Below are 19,186 nucleotides of genomic sequence, written 5' to 3'. Positions count from 1 at the left end.
GTTTCATTTCTGAGGTTGAGCTTGAAAACCAGCAGGTAACTAGTTGCGTGACCGAGCCTCACCCACAGCGTGGGTACTGGAAGGCTTCTCCGTAGGCAGCGTCTTGAAAATGTTGCATTTTCTTGAAAGGCTGTAGGTTCTACTTACCATTTTGGCTCAGATTCACATAAAGCACAACCTTTTTATTTTGTTCTCAGTCACCCCCACGTGGTGCCATGAACCCACTGCTCTCACCTTAAACACTGTGTTGGGTACATGGGGGCCTGGTGCAGGGAAAGAGACTGTTCGCTATTACACTTGCTGTCACCACATGCCCTTCAGAACCGGGGATAACTAATGCTTGGTGATCGCAAGGTGAAAAATAGTTTGACAAAGGAATCTCACATTCACCCTGATGAAGTTCATCTCTTCCAAGAGCTCTGACAAGGATTTATTAAAAATTGTTTTCTTTGCATAATATTTTAATATGTATGCAAATGTTCAGAGGATGCTGTAATTAAAGAATTAATGCCAGGGCTGTTTCCACATGAGGTGATTGTAGAATAAATGGCACTGGAGGCAGAGTCTCTTGAGAGAGCAGATGGGGAACTACAGTGAACTTTCCCAGTTCTTCGCTAAGGCCTTGAACATTTTGTAACCATCACATTTATGTTGCTTTTTGTCAAATCTAAGATGACCTGAGGTGGTTGGACATTTTCCCAGTTTTGCAAATGAAAGAACTTATGAAAAGAGTAACTTTGGGTAGGTTAGAATGGAAAATTTTATGAGACTCGATGAAATGGTTATTAAATTAACATCATGCTCTTGGCAACCCTAAAAAATAAACTGTGAAAGCATCTTTTCAAAATCTTAAAAAAAAAAATTGAAACTTCCCTTTACTCTGCAGTGTTGATTTAAAAAAAAATGTGATTATATTTGCATTTTTATAGGAGCACTGGATGGCCCCCAAAAGTTCCCCAGAATATTGTGTCATCTCTAGGTGACATCAGCAACCACGGGGACGTACACTCCCAGATGGGTGGGTCACCTCACCACCTGAGTCCTGGGGACTGCTGGCCACCGAGCCTAGGGCAGGGCTTCTCTATACCCCATCCACCCAAGCCCACCCCCCAGTTCAGTCTCTGACCCCTTCCGCCTTCCAGATCAAGGCTCAATCCCTGCTCCACAGGATACAAAGTGCAGATGGCTAAGTGGAAGGAGGGAACATTCCTAATGACCTTCATGACTCTCAGGAGAGACTGAGACTATCTGTGCCAAACAGAGGAGTGATCTCAGAACTGAGAGAAAGGACACCCTTGCAGGATTTCATGTGCCATAGGCGTTGGTTCAGGACCTTTGTCTGCATGCTGTTTGGGGGCGAGAAGTGCATGATATTCTGCAGATCATTTTAGCTCTGGATGTGGTGACACCAGAGTTCTCCATCATTAGATTTCCAAGCAGTATTACATTAGACTAGGAATCACTTTTATTGTATTTAACCTCTCCCAGGAAAGTCCCATGGTATCTTTTTACTTGTCTAAAATATTTCCTTTTTCTCTACTTTGCATGTCATGTGGATAAGTGAAAATGACCAGGCTACAAGTACTGGGGTCCAAAAGTATGGTGCAATTGGAAAATATTTGACCCATAAAAGCCTATTTCAAATGACAGACCCTTTCAACATTGCAGCTTCTCCTGCTGAGGTTTGAACCTTTCCCAGCATTTCTCAAATGAGGCCTAACTATGTTATTAAAAAAAAAAAAAAATCCCAACAGAAAAGTCGTGGTTCTCGGAGGAACACCACTTTTCAAAGCAGTGCTGTAATAAATCTGAGCTGCCCTCTGTAAGAAAGGTGATCATTAACGGTTCAGTCAATATGGTTGTTACTTAGTCTGTTCTTAGTAAAAGTTGAATAGAGGATAAGGATAAAACTGAATCTAAGGGAGTCACTTAATATATTTAACTCCCAGAGTTACACTTGAATCCAAAAGAAATGCATTTTAATTGACACTCCTATGTGATCCACACACATGTGCAAAAGGGCAAAGAGAATGACTGTTTATTGAGTTTGTAGTACATGCCACAAACTATATCCCATTTTAATTCTCACCCAAAGTCATTGTGTTAATCATTTCAAACATTTCCCGGAGATGGTCATTTTCTTTTTGTCTATAGTTTCAAATTATATTTACAGACAGAAAAGTTGCTATCGAGGATGAAGTCAGAAACATTCCCCCCAAAATACTCCCTTTTATAGGTTTTACCACAAAGCTGTATTCTTTGGTTCAGAACTGTGACCTTTTAAATGCTCCTGAGCTCCACATGGCATCTGATGGGATGGAGGGAAGGAGCACCGCTGGTAGAATGTGGAAGGAAGCATGGGGAGGAACAGACCCAGCTTCCAAAGGCAGACTCAAGGTTCCTCAGCCCAGTTACTGACGCCGCGTGAGGTGTTCGTTGTGAAGCCAGTGGGCCACTTTATTCTCCAGTGGTACCAACAATGTTGATAAATTTCCAAGAAGGCTGTCTTGGAGATGGGATACACTGACCCTAGGGCTCTTTCTCCCCACGACTAAACCAAGAATTCCATAAAGCCGGGTGGAGAAGGTGAGCAAGGCGTTAGCCTGAGAGGGGCAGCTCAGACCACAGTGGGAAAGTTCTTTTCCCCACACTATTCATGAGCTGCATCTCTCCTAAACGCCACCTGTAGAGAAATTCATGTTGGCGACCCTGTGATAAACCAGGGGAAACTGAAGTGCCATCAGCCACCCCGCTGGGCACAAAGTGAGGGAGACCAGGGAGTGAGGCTAAGAAACCCTTTTCCCCTTGCAGCATCCTCTGCCGGAGCGCCGTGACCGACGGCAGGGGGCGCCTCGCTGTGTACGAGCTGCTGGCAGACGCAGACGTGCAGCTCAAAGCGCGGATGGCCCGATTCCTTCTGGTACGCTTCTGCTTTGACCGCTAAATTTTAGAACTTTATTGATAACCCATAGATATGTTTTAACGCTTATTAAAACTTTGTCTGGGGCTGCCTTACATCTATAAAATTAACCTGCGGAGAACTGCCAGTGTTATGGAGTCTATTTCCCATTCAGAAATCTGTCATGCCTCTTCATTTGTTTGAGACTTTTCTACAGGAACCCATAAAGTTTACTCATCAAACTTGAACTCATTTCACAAACCCATTTCATTAATTTGTTGTTAATATTATGAATGAAATATCTTTTGTCGTTATATTTCCTAGTTTATTATTATTGCTGGTGTACAGAAATGCCATTAGTTACTACTTATTTTCTTTCCCACTTTACTATTTTATTATGTCTATAGCTTCTTGGCAGATTCCTTCAGAACTTACAAGGTTGTAATCACCTGTTTTTTTTTCCCCCAGATCATTGTTACTGTATTTCAAGAAGAGTGTTTTCAGTTAATTAGATACATATATATATATATATATATATATACACACATACACACACACACACACACACACACACACATACTATTAAGAGTTAAAATGCCAGCTTTGGCAGATTAAAAATACCTTTTTAATATCATAACCTAAGTAGTGAGAATTGTGATAAACAGAGGCAGTGGGATTTGGGCTAGAACGGGTGGTCAGATTTATAGTAAGTATCTCAAGGAACAGAAGATTAAGTATGAAGCAACTTCCTGTTACTGCTAATGTTAAGCATGTCTTACACCCCAGGAAATGCTGGGCCAGCCTGTTCTAATCTGTTTTAAATGTTTGTGCTTGACAGTATTTAAAATGTCAAGCTTTCTCCTAAGAACTACCTGGAATTCAGTTTTTTTAAAATTATTGTATAAACTATATAATAATTTAAGACTTTTTAAATTGATGGCTCTCTTTTTAAACATCACGATTCAAATGAAGCTTAACTTCTTCATCTTTGAAAATTAAAATGGGGCTGAACGTTCATCTTTCAAGAATACATTTGCCTTTTTTTTTGAGGGGGAAGGTAACTAGGTTTATTTATTCACTTTTAGAAGAGGTACTGGGGATTGAACCAGGGACCCTGTGCATGCTAAGCATGTGCTCTACCACTTGAGCTGTAGCCTCCCCCTACATTTGCCCTTTATGAAACAGATGTCATTCAGGGTCTAAGCTGACTAGAATATAAGCTCCAAGAAGACAGAAGTACTATCCATCTTGGCCTTATAGGATCCCCCAGTCTCAGCACTGGGCATGTAGCAAGTATTCAATGGAAATTTTGTTGTTACTGAATAGCTTTGTGATCAAGTTAGTAATAGTTTTGATTCAAAAGGAAATGTATTAAGTTAATGACCAAGTTTCTTGTCTGACTCAAAAACTAGCTCTGGGGTCAGAGTCCCAGTGGGCCTGAGACACGAGTCATCTTCTGCTGAGAAGGATTGTTTGTAGCAGGAACTGCCCCCTCTCTGAACAGCAGGCTCCCTGGCTGCCCGCCACATCTCTCTCCCCCTGCCAACGGGTCTGAAGAACCAGCGTGGGCCCAGGGCAGAAGGGAAAACACAGGCCCAAAAGTCGCTGACAAAGAGTTGTGCTTGCACTTTTACATGATTTTGTTTATTTACATAGTTATTCTGAGAGCAAGTTAGTCAGCGATCCTGGACAACAGTAAAAAGGATTTGTTGCATGTAATGAGGCCATGGAGTGCCATCCTGTGATTTTTACAGCTTTAAAATAAAACTTAAAATTTCTCTGGAGGAATTCTTAACAGCTTTTTTTTTTTTTTTTTAAAAGAGCATGTTTGTCCGTAACCTTGGCTTTGCTGATAACTGGGATGTACCTTCTTGTATTGTATTTGCTCAACAGCATCAAATCTGTATCATACCCACTGAAGAATTCTCAACGGAATACTTGAGACCTCAGGTCAAATGCACTGCCAGTTACGGGCGATTTGTTAATCAAAGGTAAAGTGTTTCCTTCCTTTGTCCTGTGTTTGTGCTGAGTGATCCTGTAATGCTTTGAAGGCCACAGCTTTATGCTTAACTTCAGAAGTGATCACAGGCCAAGGTACTAAAGGCTGGTGATAGATTAAAAAAAAAAAAAGCAGCACATCATTTATTCCAGCAATCTTTCCAGAATTCCGTAATATCAGGATGCTGACACAGTAGCAACTGGGTGAAATGTTTGAGCCTCTCCCTCTGGGGCAGTTACTCTGAGTTCTGTTCTGCGCCCTCGCAGAGTCTCACTTTGTTCCAGTCCTTTAATCTCTGTCTGAGACTCTTCATTTAAAAAACCATGAAAGAAATAATGACCCATCTCACAACTATGTTAGCTAACCAGTGGTTATTGCGATTTGGGGAAGGGTGTTTCAACGGAGATTCAAAAACAATTTATGGGCACAGTCATGAAATCTCATGCATATGGTTGAAACCACCAAGATGATGAAACCTGGCTGTGCCTAAAAGAAGTGACGTGTTTTTGTTCTGTTTTTATATAGTTTTATGCCAGCAGTGATGTTTAGAGGTGAATAACAGTTTCATTGCATTGATCTCATTCAACAATGAATTTTAGTCCTAGAGAGGGAAGTTTCCATAAGCTTCTGTCTAGCTTACTTTCCTTCAAAATTAAGACTTTTGTTTTCTGCCTTAGGTCGCTGTATTAAGCAGGCAGCTGGGTACACTTGGCCAGGCTGTGCACTGAGTGTCTCGGTACAGAGGTCTCCACAGGCCTGTGGGTCTCTCAAGACTGGACCCTTCGGATGCTTAGAATCTGCATCTTCCCCAATGGACAGTTCTTTCTGGTTTGGGTTATTTTTCAGTATTTTATTTTTCAGTGCCACTTGCGTCTCCCTGGTCCCCGAAACTCCTCCAACAGCATTAATTTTGGATGTCCCAGCTGGCAGGTCTTCCCCTCACCTGTCCCAGGATCCTTCACCTTCTGCAGGAGCTGTTACTGGAGTTACCTTGAAGGCACCGCAGGTAGGACTCCGCCTGAGTATGTTGCTCCTAAACCAGTGGTTCTCAAAGTGTGGCCCCAGCCAGCAGTGTCCTCATCCCCTGGGAACTTGTTAGAAGTGCAAATCTGCCAGCCCCACCCCAGGACACTGAATCAGAGAATTCTATTGAATCAGACACCCTGGAGGTAGGGCCCAGGAATCTGGGTTTTAACAAACCTTCCAGGGTCTTGGATGCCCACATTTGAGCATCTCTGCACAGGCATGAGGCATCCAGTTAATCCTGTCTGTGGCCATCCCATCCTGACACTCTCTTTCCCTCCTGTATCACTGTCCACACAGTCGTTTGGCAGTTTTTCATGGCCCATCTTAGGACAGCTCATATTTTCATGGACTACTGCAATTGAACATTCTTGAGTTTATTCATTATATTCCCAAATTAGAATATAAGCACTTTTAGAAAGTGTTCTAACACTTTTTTTTTCTGCAACCCCAACCTGAAGGCAGGAAATTCCCTAAAAACACATGCCAATTAATCATCTAGAGCACAGAGATGAAGTATAGGAAAGGAATGCGCCTTTGTCACTGTAAACTGCAAAATGGCAGAACTTAATGTTTGTTCTAATGACAGTGTGTCCTTTTCATCCTAGCGATGGCTCATGTCAGTTCACATTGCATTGAGATAGGAAATGAACAGGCTCCGGGGGAGAAAATTTAATAAGATCCCATATGGGGAAGGCAGCCTAGAATAGTAGGGGGAAATGAGTTGAAATCATGACAATAGACTTCTTGTCCTGGTTTTGCTATCAAATTGGTGTATGACCTTTAGTAAGTTACTCACCCTCCAAGGTACAGCTCTCATCTGAAAGATAATCTTTTATTGTTGTTATTCTTGTAGTTTTTTGTTTTTTGAGAGTTTGAAGACTCATTACTCACATGGTGAGGCTTTCTGGGGAGAGCAGGGCTCACACACAAGCCTGAGCAAGGGTTGGGAGATGACTGGTTTTCACTGTGGGTAGGCAAGAATTGGGGTGGGTGGGAGCGGTCCAGGTGAGGCTGCCTCTCCCATGGGCTAGAATTTGTGTGGTTTGAACTTCCCGCCTGTGCCAAGGCATGAACACCTGGGCTTTCGTATCAGCTTTTCCTGGTGTGGGACAAAGACAAAAGGTGAGTGATGGAGCTTGAAAACTGTCAAACAAAAAACGGAGTCCGACTCTTTGTTAGGCTGTTGTTACAAGCAGTGCTTGGATACAAGGAGCGTTCTTGTACGGCCTTTTGCAGGCATAGTGTGCCCTTCTGTTGCTATTACCTGGGAAAGCAGTCGCTCAGTTAGATGTTCGACTTCGGTCAGACTACCATGCAGTTTTCCAAAGTGATCGTACCCCGTGACACTCCCTCCAACCTTGTGTATGGTTGTGCCACAGCTGGTTTGTCCATTCTGCGCAGAGGGCCACTTGGTTTGTTCCCTCTGTTTGTGATTGCAGATAAAGCTGCGACAAACGTTCAAGGGAAGGTTTTGTGTGAACAGGGGTTTTCACTTTAGTTGGGTAAACACCTAGGTTGTTTTGGTTTTTAACCTCGAAATATCCTGTGATTCTGTGAAATTCGGCCGTTTGCAAAGGTTGGACCTAGAGAGTATTATGCTTAGTGAAATTAGACAGAGAAAGACAAATACTCTATGTTATCACTTAAATATGGGGTCTAAAAAATAAGACAAACAAATGTATATAACAAAATAGAAGCAGACTCACAGAGATAGAAAACAAACTGGTGGTTACCAGTGGGGAGAGGGAAGGGAGGAGGGGCAAGGTAGGGGGAGGGGCTTAAGTGATGCAAACTATTATATATAAAATAGGGACACAACAAGGATATATTGTAGAGCACACGGAATGTAGCTGTCATCTTGTAATAACTTTAAATGGGGTGGCATCTATAAAAAATACTGAATCACAATGTTGTACACCTGAAACTAATATAACATTGTACATAAACTATACCTCAATAAAAAAGAAATGAAATAAAATAAATATCCTGTGATTCTAATTATTCATAGCTCTGCATGATGAGGGTTTTTTTTTCCTCCTCTTTTTTACACATAGAACCAAGTGACCCTGAGAGAGCCCGTACCACATCCGGGCCGGTATGTCATTGTCATCCACTTTTATCAACCAACGCACCCAACGTTCCTGGCACAGGTGTCTGTGGACGGGGGGCGGCTGCGGCCAGGTGAGCTGCGGGGAGCAGGCCGGCTGCGGGGCTCACCTGTCCCGGCAGGGTTGTGACAGGAACACTCTTCCCACCCCCAGGTGTCTTTCACGCTGCTTTCTGCCCCCACGTACTTGGCTGCCGGGACCAAGTGATCACAGGAGATCAGGCTGAGTTTGACGTCTCGGAGCCTGAGGTGGCCGTGACTGTGAGGCTTCCAGAAGGAAAGTCCTTAGTGCTGGTGCGCTCTGCTTGTGCCTCAGCTGGCTCTTCACCTGGTTGCCTTAGTCAGCCATTCTGTGTATCTGTTTTGGCTCATGGCAGCAATTCCTCCAAGAAATTGAAGTCGTGTTAATAGAAAAGTGTTTAAATTTTACAGCGACCTTTTACAAAAAAAAAAAAAGTGTGTGACAATGAAAGTGAAGGGAAGTGGGAATAGTGGAGAAGTGGTTAGGAAGGAAACGCGCCCCCTGCCGAGCTGTGCTGAGCGTGGGTGTCTCTCTCCAGCAGCCCCGCCTCCCCCCTCATCTGACAGCTCTCTCTCTCTGAACCCTCCTTTGTTGTGGAAACTTTCTGATTTTGGCTTCCCTAGCTGCTTTCTCTGGGTTTTTCTCACTTTCCTGAGTGCCCCTTCAGTGGTTTCTCTTCCCCTTTGTCCCTGTATGTTGGCGTACCCTCGAGTTCGACACGGAGCCCTCTTGTTCTATTACTTCTCTTTGCATAACATCAATCTGCACCTGCTGACCCTGTTCTGCCCCCTGTGGGAATGACACTCACATTGGTGAGCTCACCTCCAATCTTCCCTGAGCCTGCGGACCATCCACTGTGGGTCTCCAGTAGCCAGCGATCTGCAAGTCCCTCTGACTTAGCCTGTTACCTGCACAGCCCCGGGCACCCCCTCCCCTGCTCATTACCTTGGTTGACGGAACCATGGTCACTCAGTGCCTGGGAAGCCTTCGAGAGTCAGGAAGCACTGCCCAGGCTCTGCTCTGTGGCCGTCCAGTTCCTGCTCAAGCCTCCTCACACTCTGAGGATGTCATCTTTCTAGGGACAAGGGCCTGACTTCATTCCTTTTGTGTCCCCTGTGCCTGGAACACAGTCTGGCACAGGTGCTTGGCAAATGTTTACTGAATAACATGAGAGCAGTAGATGTTGTAAGCTGTGAGTTGGTGAGTAGTTGACAAAGATGTTTGAAGTTTCCCACAGCGTTTGTTACTGGCACAGTCTGATGTATACAGATACAGAGAGCCAAGCAGGATTTTCAAAGACTGGGGCTACAATTATTGATGAGAGAGTGTCTGACAGGATGTCAGTTTCAGGGGCAAATCAATGTGTGAGTTTCCCCGTTGGTCCTGCTATTCTGGTTTGCTCACCTTTAAAAATACAGATACAACCTCTGGGGATCCAGGGTCATCCTGGATCACATGAATCAGATAGGGCCCTGGCCATCCCAACAGGCCCCGGCTTCCTGGTGACGTCTCCTGTCCCCACCCAGCACCGGACGCTGCTGCCTCTCTGAGCAGGTCCTCCAGGGGGTCTACCCTCACTTGTGGTCACTTCCAACATGGAAGCGTGGCCTGAGCCTTCAACACTGGCGTAGGGTGGTTCTTGTGATTCTTTTTTCATAAATCCTTTTCCATTTGGTCTTGGGCTTAGCAATAAAGAACGCTGATCTTAGTGGAGAGGCTATCTGATAAAGAGCAGTAGGTGTGCTGTGCTGTGCTGTTGGAAATCCAAAGACATGCCCACAGCTTCCCTTTAGGTCCGAGTTCTAGTGATGCCTGCGGAGAATTACGACTACCAGATACTTCACAGAAAATCAGTGGACAAGTCATCTGAGTTTATCACCAATTGTGGAAGAGACAGTTTCTATATTGAGTAAGTATCACTTTGTGGAAAGACCCAGGGAGGAGCTGGCCCTTGGGTCTGTCTGCTTTCTCTGAGCTCCCAGGGGAGTGGCAAGGAGGCCCGGGTCCTCGGCACACACTGTCCCACAGCGGACCTCGTCACACACCCCTGGGTGAGATTTCCCTCCTCAACCTCAGTCTCAGCAGCTCACCCTCCAAGCTGGGACTCACAGGCTGCGTGGGAGTTTCTCTTCCTCTTTGCTGCTTCCTGTTGGCCAGTTCAGATTCCTAAAAGATCCTACACAGGGCGCCCTCCACTGGGAGGCACAGCAGCCCTGATCTGGTTCTCCTCTGCCCTCTGATTGAGTGAGGAGTGTCCCATCCTCCCTCTGTGGGTCCCTGAATGCTAACAGCCTAGAACAGCCCCAGGTGTCAGCTCCTGCCATCTCTTCTGCAGACCCACTCTGCTCCCTTGCAGGTTTCCTGAGGATCCAAGGGGCCAGAAGCATCCTGTACAGAAAATACCAAGAGCAAAGGCTCTGAGGTCAAACAGCTCTGGATTTAAGTCCAGGGTGGGGTATTCTCTCACTTTCCAGATTCCAGAACCAGAGCCCCCCCCCCCCCCCGCCACCAGAAACACTGCTTGGTGGAGCACGTGGGAAGAAGGAGGGTGGGACCATTTCTGGGCACGTCTCCCAGGATATCACTATGAGTTTTTGTCTCCACAGCCCCCAGAAAGCGTCTGGATTCTGTAAGAACTCCACCAGGTCCCTGGTGGCCCTTTACCACGAGGGTGCACTGCCTTGTGAGTGCCACTCGTCCGGGGCCATTGGCCATCACTGCAGCCCCGAGGGCGGGCAGTGCCCGTGCCGGCCCCACGTCATTGGGCGGCAGTGTACCCGCTGTCAAGTGGGCTACTACGGATTCCCACACTGCAAACGTAAGTGCATGTTCGGGTCAACCAAGGTCATCTCCAGTCCCAGGGCAGGGCTTCTCGAATTTCGCTGTGCTGGAGACTCACCTGGGAATCTTGCAGATTCTGACTCAAGAAGTCTGAGAGTCTTGCATCTCCAATAATCACTCAGGTGATGCTCATGCTGCGGTTCATGGACCACACTCTGAGTAGCAAGGTTCTAGAAGATAAATATTTGTGCTTCCCATGTTATGTGGCCCATGCGCTTGGCAAAGCAGATGAATGTAAATAGCCTTAAGCATCGAAATATCAGACAGCTCAGTCTCCTTTCTAACGGGAGCCTCTTCAGTTTTTGCAGCCTAAGCAAAACTCAGTTGAGGGCTGAGGAGAGCCAGGGTCACAGGGCGCACTCCTCACTGAACGAGGAGCCCACGGACCTTTATCTGAGAACAGTCCTGCAGCCCTAGACACGGCTCAGCCCGGGTGATGGGAGGGCTGTGGGTATGATGCAGACGGAGTCCATGTATGGAGGCCTTTGCCTGGTGAGAGCCCCACTGCTGTGTTGTGCCCTGACCTTGGTCTCAGTGCACTGGGGTGATATGGAGCCCTGCAGACCCTCTGACCAAAGACAGGCCTCATGTTAGAATGACACACAACTGCAGCTGTCCTCACTCAGCGTCTGCACACTGTGTCCGCCAGAACCATTTGGTTTAGTTGATCTTGGCCCCAAGAAAAGGGCTTTTCAGATCAGCCAGGCTCAGCAATGCCATAATGAAGGAAAAGCAACACCTTTCTCCCAGACCCCATGGAAGCTTCTGTAGAGCCTGGTGCAGTCCTGCTGGAGGTCAGGGGGCTTCTAACTCTTATACTGTGTCCCTTCCTCCTCTGGCCAGCATGCAACTGTGGCCAGCGCCTTTGTGAGGAGACAACAGGGAGGTGCCTGTGCCCTCCCCGCACGATCCGGCCCCAGTGTGACATGTGTGAGACGCATTCCTTCAGCTTCCACCCGCTGGCCGGCTGCGAAGGCTGCAACTGTTCCAGGCCAGGCACCAACGGGGCTGCCACCCCGGACTGCGACAGGGACCACGGGCAGTGCAGGTGAGGTCTGGAGGATTCCATACTATGGTGGGAAGGGAAGATATCTCTGTCCCCCACCCTTGTCCTCATTACTTCCCGCTTCCCATGGGTCCCAAGACTGCTTGAGTTGGCCTCAGGGTAGAGCTCCCCACCCAGGTGGGCCACAGGGTGTACAGTAACTGGTCCTTTCGGGCCCAGGTGGCCTGGCAGAGTCTGGGTGGGCAGGTGACCATCTCCTGGGGCCCAGGCAGCCTCGGCTGTTCACTCCAGCATCACTCCGTGTGTGTGCCGTGATGTGTGCATAATCATCAGTTTCATCTGCTGGGCTGCCCCGCCTCGTGGTGAGCACCATCCATTTGTACTCAGGTCTGGGCTCCAGACCTTCACTCTGGGAAGCTGACAGTTTTGTTAAGGATGGTGCATGACGACATCTAACATCCCCAGGCCTGCCGTCCTGACTCAGACCTGGAGCTGGAGGTGGTGTGGGGCCTCCACAAGGGGGCCGGTTGTGAGGAGGGAGGCAATACAGGCTGGGGAGCCCGGCTGAGAGAGAGGCTGCCCTCAGGGCCACGGAGAGGTCGGTGCACACCTGCTGAGGGGCCAGAGTAAATGTCATCATCGGCACAAACAGGTGCTGCGGGGCTAAGGGGCTCGTCCAGCAGGTCAGGCTCTGCCTTGGGAACCGGTGGCCGGGGTCCCGTGATTCCAGGTGGTGAGCCTGATCTCAGCGGGACTGGAGAGTGGCCCCAGGGGAGGAAGGACAGGATCCAGCCTCCTAGAAGAAGAGGCTGGAAAGAATCTGATGGGGCTCACGTGGCAGGAAAGCTGAGGCCGAGCATCTGCAGTGCAGGTGGGTGTGGGGAGGTGCAGGGGGAAGCATTCAGCACCTCCGCTGCACGTCCCCTGCTCCTCGTGCACGCCTGTGACCTGGGGCTCAGCCGGGAGGACTGTGGCTGCTGGCGGCAGGCGTCCGGCACCAGCTGGAGGGCCTCTGTGATGGTCCCCTATGTTTGCTCTGAGTTACCACAAACTTGGTGTCTTCAAACAGCAGGCATGTATTCTCTCACGGTTCGAAAGCTCCAGGTCTGAAACCCAGTGTTGACGGTGCCGTGCTCCTTCTGAAGGCTCTCAGACGGACTCCAACCCCTGCCTTTCTCTCACCTTCCGGGGTTGCCGCTCGGCCTCTGCCATCACATGGGTTCTCCTTGTGTGTCTCTGTCTTCCCATGGCCTTCTCCTCTCTGTGTCTGTGTCCTTCTTTTCTTTTCCTTTTGTTTTTTTTAGCCTTTGAATTTTTTAAAACCTTTTAAAAAATTTAGGTGTAGTTGATGAACAATATGTAATTTTCAGTTGTACAATGTAGTCAGTATTTGTCTTTCTCTGACTTATTTCACTCAGCATAATACCCTCCAACTCCATCCATGTTGTTGCAAATGGCAAAATTTCATCTTTTGTATGGTTGAGTAGAATTCCATTGTGTCTTTCTTTTCTTCTGAGGGCACCAGCCATGTTGGATTAGAGCTCACCTTACTCCAGTATGACCTCATCTTAACTTGACTGTGTCTGCAAAGACCCTATTTCCAAATAAGGTGACATTCGAGGTATTAGAACTTGAACGTATCTTTTGGGGACAAAATTCAACACTCTGTAGCAGCGATGTTCACTTTTCCTAAAGAAAGACCCTTAACCACACCTTTAATTGTTGCCCAGTGCCTAACAGCTCCTTTGTACTCTGGGGAGGAAGCCGAATGAAAACTTGAGCCATGGAAGATTCCAGGTCTTTAAAACCACAGGTGTGAGTCCTCCCTGAGTCAACTCGGTTGCCCATTCTTCTCAAACTATGAGCCTAAACTGAATATGACTTGCACAAAGAATTTTGAGGTGACATCAGAGAGTTTTCATCACAATTAATTAACATATATTAGGTCCCATTGCCTCCAGTGCTTAAGCTATTCTTTGGAAGGAAGTCAGGCACTCAGTTCATTACTAAAGACTTTACATTGGGTCCTGAAGGCACCACTGGGCCTGTGGAAATGTCTAACTTATTTCCAGTAAGTTCCAGATGCATAAGAACAGTGGCACTTAGTGTGGAAGCACCAGGACCCACAGGGATGCTACAGAGCAAAAAGATGCACTGTGCACGGAGCTGCTTGCCGTCTTGTGGCTGGAGAAGGTGGTTAGTGAGAAATTCAAAGGACCTTGATGTGCCAATCATGACCCGATCAACTTCAAAGAGAGAAAGAAGTCGTGTGTGATCCTGTGACTTCATTACTGACCTAGATCTGCTTCTCCAGGGAAAACTGCCTCCACTCCTTCTGTTTCAACCCTTGGTTTTTAAAGTGACTGGACACATGGCAGAAGCCCGTAGATCTGGTCCATCTCCTGGCCTTGCTGCCTGGTTTTAGCTGGGCTATTTGGCATCCTCTCGACATCTCTGTGGCCTCTTCATTTGATGCAGTTGTCTTTGCTCCCTTTATGTCTTTTTTTTCTTCTACTCTTTCATGAGTGGGCATCATATTTCCTCTCCCAGCCAAAAGCCCCACTAGGCTTCCATTCATGTTCTTTTCTGCCCCTACCAGGGTCTTCTTCGCTCAAATGGCAAACATTTCGCAATGATTTTCCATCACTCCCTTACAACTGACCTCTCCTTTTTTAATGTTCCCATTGATGCCAATCTCCCTTTTTTGAAACATAGAACATTTTTGACAGGAAACTGATAGTCAGCCACACACTTAACACCAGAGCTCCAGAGTATTTGTAAATAAAAAGTGTGGCTCTGAATGGAAACACGCACAAGGGCGAGGAGAACGGACAGTTTCTCTCCGTGAAGCCAGGAGAGCAGCATGATGGGATCTGCCACCTTGGGCTTGAAAGGCAGTCACAGGAGAGGGAGACAACAGTCAAAAGTCAGCCAAGCCAGTCTGTTGCTGCTGAAACACTCCAGCAGCTCCTCAGTCCAAAATACACACACACACACACACTCCTCAAAACTCCCTAGTGCATCTACCAGACCAAAGGAAACTGTAGAATTTAGAAGTGGCTTCAGAAAAGGAAATCTAGGTTGTTATAAAAAGGGAAACAGATTGAACTAGGAACAATATTTATTTTAATATATTTGAAGAACAAATCAAAGGGAGGAACCCAGCGTCTTTACGTGGAATGGGTTTGCACAAATCCTTCAGATGAAGGAACAGTCTGACAAGTCAGCAGGACAGGCAGAGGTGGGAGGTCTTAGCATGAAAATCCTTCGCCCACTCAAGGGCTATTACAGCAGGAATCAACGTGAGAAAGGCTGAAAGAACCAGGCTCCATTTGAACAGGAGAATGAGCGATGCATGACCTTGGGAAAGTAAAGAAAAAACAAGACAGAAGAGCAGGAGAGGCAGATAACCAAGGGGGCGTGGAACGGTCATTGGGAAATGGAATTCCGGCAGAGGACGGAGCCCAGGATGCTGCAGTGGCCCCAGTCACAGCTGCATTAAAACACTTAGAGCCCCAAATACTGAACCCATTATAGGGCCCGCATATTTAATTAAAAATAAAAACTTAATAAGCCTCAAAATGAGTGCAAACAAGCCCAACAAAGTTCTGTTTTTCCATAATGGCTACTTCAGTTTTTCTTTTGAAAGCAGAACACCCAAGTGAAGAGTCTGGGGCTGGGGCTGGAGGCTTGGGGACCATGACGTGGGTCAGAGTGAGAGGCGACCCCCAGGAGAAGGTGTGGACACACAGGGGACAAGACAGGTGTGAGTTCTGGAGCGGGTACCGATGCTTAATCACAGAAGACAAAGATGCCACGGAGGTGAAGAAGCAGTTTTCAGGCAGGAGAATCCACTGTCTGAGAACCAGCGGGAGAGTGACGAAAGGAGTGCTGGCCGACCGAGGAAGCCGCCGCAGACGCAGCCCCACACGCAGCTGCTCAGTGCCGCTGCCACCGGAAAAGGAAACCAAGAATGCACTAAAAACGGTAAAACTCAGTTAAGGCAACACCTATGAAAGAGAGAGAGAGATTCACCGTAGTATTTTAGGTACAAATTCTAAGGAGTGTGTACCAAACCTTCACTAGCCAATGACGGTTTAGTCAACTGGAAAACCCCTGACTCAGGACTGAGGCATGTTGTAGAGCAGTTTGGCCCACACCCGAGGGAGCATCCCCAGGAATGGAATCTCACGGACCTTATCGCACCTGAACCAAGATGTGAGATCGTTTATCCTGACGTTACCAAGAGACCATAATCACCTAATGGGGTGACGTATCTATCCGTGATCAAAGTGGATTTGTCATGAAAGGGCCCTTGGCAGATAATGTAAAAAAAAACTTTCAGTTTATTACATGATTGTAAATGGCACAAATTACCTTTGATAATTCCAGTGTTGATGCTGAAAAAGCCTTTGATTGCCTAGAGAATTATTTCTTTGGGAAATATTAGAGGAAAGAATGCTCCCTGCCCCCCGCCCCCGGGCCTGAAAATTTCCTAATGAAAGTGAAGAGTGTGTTTAGAGGAACCTAACATTCAAGTAAAAAAAAGAATCGAAGCTTCCTGGAACTTGGAATGAAAAGCAAAGCATATCCTTTCTCACTCATACACCAGACTCTCTCACCGTTGTATGAATGATCATAGATCATGAAACTTATAAACTGGAATTTTCAGATTGTATTTGACGGTTTAGGGGTGTTAAAGTGAATCATACTAAAAAGAAAATCAGACTGTTAGAAATATTGATCTCCTTTAAAATGAGTTTCAAAAGTAATTGCAGCAATCCATGCTATTCCATCTTCACTTAATTGAAACTCATGTTGCAGGTTTTTAGACAGTTGGGAGTAAATTCAGTTGGAGCCAAATAACTGACTTCTCAACCTAACTTTGTCATGAATTAGCTAGGAGACTCTCTGGTCAAGTCACTTTGCCTTCCTGGGTTTCAGTTTCCTAATCTATAAAATGAAGTTTAGTAAAGTCATCTCTAACTTCCCAGTGAAATTTAAAAATCTGATTCTGATTGTATTACAGAAAATACTGCAAAGTTATATTGTGTGAATGCCTAAAAGCCCATTGTTTGGGACAACTCTGTCTAGATTGAGGTCTTAGAGATGCTTACATTGATCAAAATTTCACTTTTTATAGCAACACAGTAATTTTATCAGATATAACGGCAAGGAAAAAAGCACATGTGCGTCTGATTTTAATGGTAGAATATTATGCCATCAGATTCTTTGAATAAACGAAAGGGCTCAAATATCCTCAGAAGATTTTATCAATCAGTGACAGATACAAGGACTCTGGGAATCACTGCTTTAAAAAACTACCATGATGTCGACCACTTTCAAGCCATTTTAAGGTCGATTAAGGGAGGTGGCAGTCCACCTGGACGTCCAGCAAAGCTACATGGACAAACATGCCTTTTCAGAAGAGCAGCAGCAAAAGGAAAGCCATTTTGGGGGGGACCTCTGTCTCAGCCAGTCTCACAGACTTTCTAAATGTGTTAGATGGAGAAACAATGCCAGAAAAGCTCACAGACTTGGCATTCTGGGAGCAGAAGTGCTTCCAGCTCAGCGTAAATCCAAGAGCCCTAACAGCCTGGAGAAGCAATTCCCTGGACGCACCGCATCAAATGAGGAACGGTGAATTCCAGACCATGCGCAGGCAGGTGCTGGGATGCGGAGGTGAGCAGGGCAGGTGGATGGGACCCGAGGTTCTCACCTGCATCCCTCTGTCTCCCTTCATCTTCAGTCACACCAGTGCTTCATCTTTCTCTTTCTCTGAGTGACCCTTCTTTGGCTGTTTCCCTGTGGTGTGAGTTTGTACAAGGCTGCATCCAGCCACTGCCGCTCACTGTCTGGGCGACCTCGGCATGTCACTCCTCCTTTCAATGCCCTGTTTCTTCATTTGTGAAATAGAGATACTGGAGGCACCTCCCCCACAGCGTTCTTTCGAGGATTAAATACCCTGTGCAAAACCCCGTGCGACAGCACCTGGCACACACTAGCACCCTGTTTTGCTGGTGTCCTTATTTGCCAGGCCCTTGGCCCTCTGCTCTTTAGGCTTTGTCCCTTTGAAGCCCCGCCCGTTGTCCTGGCTTCAGCCACCGCGCCCCTGGGTGAGTCCCAGATCCGGTCCTGGTCCCGGTCCTTGCCGCCAGGCTTGTTCAAGCTGCGCTGAAATCAGTTGGGTCTGGGTTCCCTTATTGGCTCTACTTAGGGGGCTGTGGAGGGCAAGTCCCCTGACCTTTGTCCTGTCCCCTCAGGTGTAGAATTAAGTGTGAGATGAGACGATCTTTAAGGGCCTTCTCAACCCCTACATTCTACGGCTGATTCTGTGTCTGAAACCCATCCATTGTGTTACCTTTCAGGCCATTCTTCCCTTGGAATTTTTTTAAAAAATTCTGCATAGTGGTGACATCCTCCTCCCAGAGTCCCCAAAGCCTGAAATCTCAGCATCGCCTTGGAATGAACCCCCTTTCTCTGACAGTCAGTCAGGTGTCAACGTCTGGCAGAGCGTGTGCTGGCCCCCTTCCTTCCCGGCCCGGCGGGTGCAGGCACCCTAGGGCAGCCCTTCTCCTCTGCCTGCGGGAGGGGTGCTCATGGTCTCCGAGCTGACCTTCCTTTTCCTGTTTCACTCTCTCCCTTCCTTCTTCCCTTCCTCCCTCCCTCCCTCTTTCTTTTTCTCTTTCTCTATTTCTCCTTAATTGAACAGGAATATGCTAAGTACACAGTTATATTAGGATTTAAAAATCTGTTTTCCCCATAATTTTGTTACTAACATATACAGAATGTTGATAAATGCCTATATGTTTATTATTTTATCTTCTTACTGTGTGGGTTTTCTTTTAAAATTAGGATGAAACATTTCCTTCAGTCCCTGTGATTTTTTTGTTTTGTTTTGTTTTGCTGGGGGAGGGGCGGGCCTTAAATTCTGTTTTGTCAGATATCAGTATGTTTTATGGCTCAAACCATATCGAGTGCCGACTCCAGTCTGGGGGCTGTGCCTCATGCAGAAGGCACACGTGCCTACTACCAGGAGGTGCTGGTCTGTTTAGGGGAACCTATACTAACCAAGAAGGGCGGTGCGGCGTAGTGAGCGCCTTACTGTGTGCAGGCCGCGGGGGTGTGATGTGGCCCTGCCCTGCACCACTTCCGTCTCGCCATCCTTTGCACGAGAGCCCTCCGCACCTCCCCATTGTCTGGGAGCATAAAGACCAGCTTCCCTGATGCTCTGACCCCCACTTACCCTAACTTAAGCCACAGCTTTCTCCTCTGGCGTGGCCTTT

General features: G+C 46.9%; 1 protein-coding gene across 1 annotated transcript in view; it reads left to right on the top strand.

The window, feature by feature from the left end:
• Positions 1-19,186, top strand: part of LAMA3 (laminin subunit alpha 3) — a 197,451-nt gene that overhangs the window by 99,860 nt on the left and 78,405 nt on the right. Inside the window, exons 25-32 of the mRNA XM_031439059.2 lie at positions 2,812-2,920; positions 4,793-4,890; positions 5,760-5,904; positions 7,979-8,105; positions 8,186-8,325; positions 9,847-9,962; positions 10,660-10,871; positions 11,738-11,942. Of these exons, the coding sequence (XP_031294919.2) occupies positions 2,812-2,920; positions 4,793-4,890; positions 5,760-5,904; positions 7,979-8,105; positions 8,186-8,325; positions 9,847-9,962; positions 10,660-10,871; positions 11,738-11,942 (1,152 nt within the window). The remainder of the gene's footprint in view (positions 1-2,811; positions 2,921-4,792; positions 4,891-5,759; positions 5,905-7,978; positions 8,106-8,185; positions 8,326-9,846; positions 9,963-10,659; positions 10,872-11,737; positions 11,943-19,186) is intronic.

Source organism: Camelus dromedarius, chromosome 32, assembly GCF_036321535.1.
Source record: "Camelus dromedarius isolate mCamDro1 chromosome 32, mCamDro1.pat, whole genome shotgun sequence".
NCBI lineage: Eukaryota > Metazoa > Chordata > Mammalia > Artiodactyla > Camelidae > Camelus > Camelus dromedarius.
This window is presented reverse-complemented; position numbering and strand designations above follow the sequence as displayed.